The sequence below is a fragment of the Pelodiscus sinensis genome, chromosome 1 (genome assembly GCF_049634645.1).
Source record: "Pelodiscus sinensis isolate JC-2024 chromosome 1, ASM4963464v1, whole genome shotgun sequence".
NCBI lineage: Eukaryota > Metazoa > Chordata > Testudines > Trionychidae > Pelodiscus > Pelodiscus sinensis.
In genome coordinates this window covers 333282559-333286804 of record NC_134711.1, presented here as the reverse complement: position 1 = coordinate 333286804, position 4246 = coordinate 333282559, and the positions used below count along the sequence as shown (strand labels likewise).

The following is a 4246-nucleotide window of genomic DNA, read 5'->3' as shown; positions in this document are numbered from 1 at the left end:
GAAGGGTAGGGCCATGGTTCAAAAAGATCTGGACAAAAGGAGAAATGGTCTGAGGGTAATAGCATTCAATACGGCAAATCCCAGGTACTCCACATAGGAGGAAAAAAATCTATTACACACATGCAAAATGGGAAGCGATTGTCTAGGGAGGAGGATTGCAGAAAGGGTGCTGGGATTCAGAGTGGCCCACAAGCTTCCTATGAGCGAACAGTGTGACGCTGCTACAAAAGAATGACACAACATTCCAGGCTGGATTAACAGGGGTGTTGTGAGCAAGGCATCCTAAGTCATTCTTCTACTCCTCTCCGTACAGATCAGGCCTCAGCTGGAGGATTCTTTTCCAGTTCTGGACGCCACACCTGGACAAATGGGAGAAAGTCAAGAAAAGAGCAAGAAAAATGATGAACGGTGTAGAAAACGTGGCCTCTAAGGGAAGATTGAAACCATTTGGTTTGGTTAGTGTGGAAAAGAGAAGAAAGAGAGGGGACATGATACAAGTTTTCAAGTATCTCCAATGCTGTTACAAGGAAGAGGGCAAAAAGATTATTCTCCATAACCTCCAAGGCTATAATGAGAACCAATGTGATTAAATAGCAGTCAAGGAGGTTTCAGTTGAATATTACACAAAACCTCCAATTGTCAGGGTGCTTAACACTGGAATTAATAGCCTGGGAAGGTTGTGGAATCGCTGTGGTTGGAGATTTTCAAGGGCTTGTGGACAAACTCCTGCCAGGAATAGTCTAGACAGTCCTTGGTCCTGCCATGAGTGTAGGGGAGTAGACTTGATGACCTCTGGAGAAAAGGGGGGGGAAAGGAATTGAACCCCAGGCTCCATTTTTTGGGGACTATGGGTTAGCCCTTCAGGCACAGAGACCCACCACGTTGGGCTGTCTTCAGCTGCTATCCTTGGAAATAAAGAAAATGCAGGAGATGGGGCTAAATGAAGAATTCCACCATCCATCCTTGGATCTGAGCTTCGAGTCGTTCAGCCAGTCAGCTCCCTTCTCATGCCCACAACCATGCACAGCACTGGCCTATCTGAGAGACGCTCCCAGCAGCAAGTCCTCCTCTCTGGCGCTCTAGGGAGATACTGAGCTCTGCTCTGAGCAGCACTTTGTGTACTTATACGGCTCTCCCTTGCCCTGAGGGGCTGCCCGAACAAGAGTCGACATGTTGATTGGCTGTGTAGCCCCTCTTCTTACGGGCCGATGCAAGAAGCTGAGGCTCATCACTGAGGCTGCCGGTTTGCCACAGAGTTCACAGAATGTGTGGATTCTGCGACTTCCTGTGGACACCGGGCCTCCTGCAGCTGTGTGGATGACCCAGGAGATGCCTGGGTATCTCGGGGTGTCGCTCTCCTGACGCACAGCACCCGAGTGAGGCTGTAGGAAGGGAATTCAGACTGAGGGTTGGAGAGCAGGAGGGGTAAGGACGTTGGGTGGCATTTACTTTTGAAGAAATTTTAGGAACTGTGGCAGCTCTTCCCTCCGTGGCTAGTGCTAGTCCATGCACTGCCCTTGCCCACAGGCACCCCCCCAACCCAATTCCCATTAGCTTGCCACGGAGCAGGCTCACCACATAGACTTGATCTATGACCTGATGGACGGGCCTGACCCCACCTCTAAAGAACAAGGTAGGGAGCTGTCCTCAGCACCACCAACCTTCCTCCTGGACCAGTGACAGCCCCTGGGCCTCCCTCCAAGCGGTCACAGTGATAGTGCACCCATGGAGAGCCCTGGACTGTGTTTTAGGGAAGAGGAATCTGTGTCTAGGACTTGCACTGGAAGCAGGCTCAGGTATGAAACTTCAGGGCCTACAGCCCCCTTGACCCCACTAAATGGCCCCTCTGCTCAGGGCCGGGACAGAAGCTGCTGCAGCCTGACAAGGAGCCTGCCCACGGATAGGAGACAAACCCAGATGAACAGGGTCTACTGTGCACTGCCAGGTCCCCTTTTCAATTGGATGTTCTGCTTGCAATATATGGCCACAACATAGATTTCTGCAGAGACAATTTAGTCTACAGAAGAGAAGAGTGAGGGGGGATTTCATAGGAGACTTCAACTTCTTGAAGAGAGGTTCCAGAGAGGATGGAGAGAGGCTGTTCTGAGTGGTGACGGACGGCAGAACAAAGAGCAATAGTCTCAAATTGTAGAGGGGGAGGTCTAGGTTGGATATTAGCACAAACTATTTCCCTGGAGGGTGGGAAAGCACTGGGATCTATTCCCTATGGAGGTGGTGGAATCTCCATCCCTACAGTTTTTTAAGTCTTGGCTTTACAAAGCCCTGGTTGGGTTGCTGTAGTTGGGAATGGTCCTGCCTTGGGTAGAGGCTGCACTTAACGACCTCCTGAGGTCTCTTTCCGCTCTATAATTCTATACAAGGAGAGAGTAAAAAGATTGTGTCTTTTCAGACTGAAAAAGAGATGACTTGGTGGATAGAAAAATGGCTAGGTTGTGGAAATAGAAAAACATTCACTCAGCTCCAGCAAATTATGGGAGCCAGCTGTCCTTAGTGTGTCACAGTATGGACCAATGCATGGAGACCTGGTAGCCCCCTCTCAAAAAATATGCATTGTAGAATTGGAAATGTTAGTGAAAAGTGAAATGATTAAATTAGGGGTATAGAACAGCACCTACAGGAGGGGAGATTAAAAGATTGTGTCATTTCCACTTGGAAAAGAGATGACTGGGAGAATATGAGATGGTCTATGAAGTCATGAAGGTTGTGTAAAAATGGGACAATAAAATGTCATTTATTCCTTCCTATAACACAACTGGAGGTCACCCAATCAATAGGCAGAGGATATCAAACAAACAGCATGAGGTATTTCTTCACAGTTAGCCTATGGAAACGTTTCCCAAAGAGTCAGGAACAATTTCAGGTAGTAGGAAAGGAGGCAAGTCAATGACTGATCCCCCAGTTCCTCATGCTGACTCTGTAACGTCAGGTCATGAAAGGACTCCAGATTTGTCTGACTGTCCAGGAAACAATTCAGGAAAGAGGGCTCAGCATCATGTCACCAGTCAGATCAGTACGGATGTGAGTCGAAGAGTCTGAGTGCCAAAAGTGAACACTAGGCCCTTTTACGAGTAACTAGCCAGAGCACCCTGTCCCGGATTTGCTTTGTCCTCACCCCATAGATGATCGGGTGTAGCAGGGGAGGCACCAGGAGGTATACATTGGCCATGAGGCTGAGCACAGGCAGTGGCACATAAGAACCAATCCTCTGCATGAGGGAGACAAAGAGATCTGGGATGTACAAGGCTGAGAGGGCGCAGAGATGAGACCCACAGGTCCCAAATGCCTTGAGCCGAGCGTCCTTCGTGGGCAGTCGGAAGATGGCCCTGAGGATCTGGGTGTAGGACACAGCAATGAAAAACCCATCCACACTGGGCACAAGGATTACCATAGAGACGCTGTAGTAACTACTGGGGCGGAAGTCGGCACAGGCCAGGGACACCACAGAAAAGTGCTTGCAGTACGAGTGGGGGATGATGTTGCTCCTGCAGTATGGCCACCGACTCCCCATGATGGGAATGGGAAGTATGAGCATGAAGCCGCGCAGCACCACGGCCACGCAGATCTTGGCCATAATTGAATTTGTCAGGATGCTGGAATGTCTCAGGGGATTACAGATGGCCACGTAGCGATCAAAAGCCATGGCCACGAAGATCCCAGACTCTATCACTAAAAAGCAGTGAATGAGGTACAGCTGGGTGAAACAAGATCCAAAATCGATCTCTCTAGAATTGAACCAGAAGATGCTCAGTGTTTTGGGCACAATGGACGTGCACAGGAACAGGTCGGTGACAGCCAGCATGCAGAGGAAATAGTACATGGGCTCATGGAGGCTCGGCTCCTTCTTCACGATGTATAGAATGGTGATGTTCTCCAAGATGGTTATAATGTACAAGACACAGAAGGGGATGGAGATCCAGCCATGGGCCGCCTCCAGGCCAGGGATGCCCAGCAGGATGAAGATGGAGGGGTTGGTGAAGTCGGTTGTGTTAGAATCTGCCATGGAGTCCAGGAGCTGGCTGCCAACGCTGAAGCAGAATGGAGTCTCCTTCAAATACCTTATGTTCCCCTGACTTCCGGTTTGTGCCCAGTGTCCCAGGTGATGGTTGCAATACAAATACCTGGATGGAGACACAATGTCAGTATGAGACACTCCATGCACTATGGGAGAATGTTCTCTCTGGGGAAATAGATTGGTCGCTCCTCACTCACTGAAAATGACATTTTT

At 49.5% G+C, this 4246-nt stretch overlaps 1 protein-coding gene across 1 annotated transcript; it reads right to left on the bottom strand.

Moving 5' to 3' along the window:
* Positions 1 to 3073: 3073 nt before the first annotated feature.
* Positions 3074 to 4021, bottom strand: LOC142831128 (olfactory receptor 52M1-like). The gene has a single exon (XM_075940702.1). The coding sequence runs from the start codon at positions 4019 to 4021 to the stop codon at positions 3074 to 3076; it is 948 nt and encodes a 315-aa protein (XP_075796817.1).
* Between the last annotated feature and the right edge of the window lie 225 nt (positions 4022 to 4246).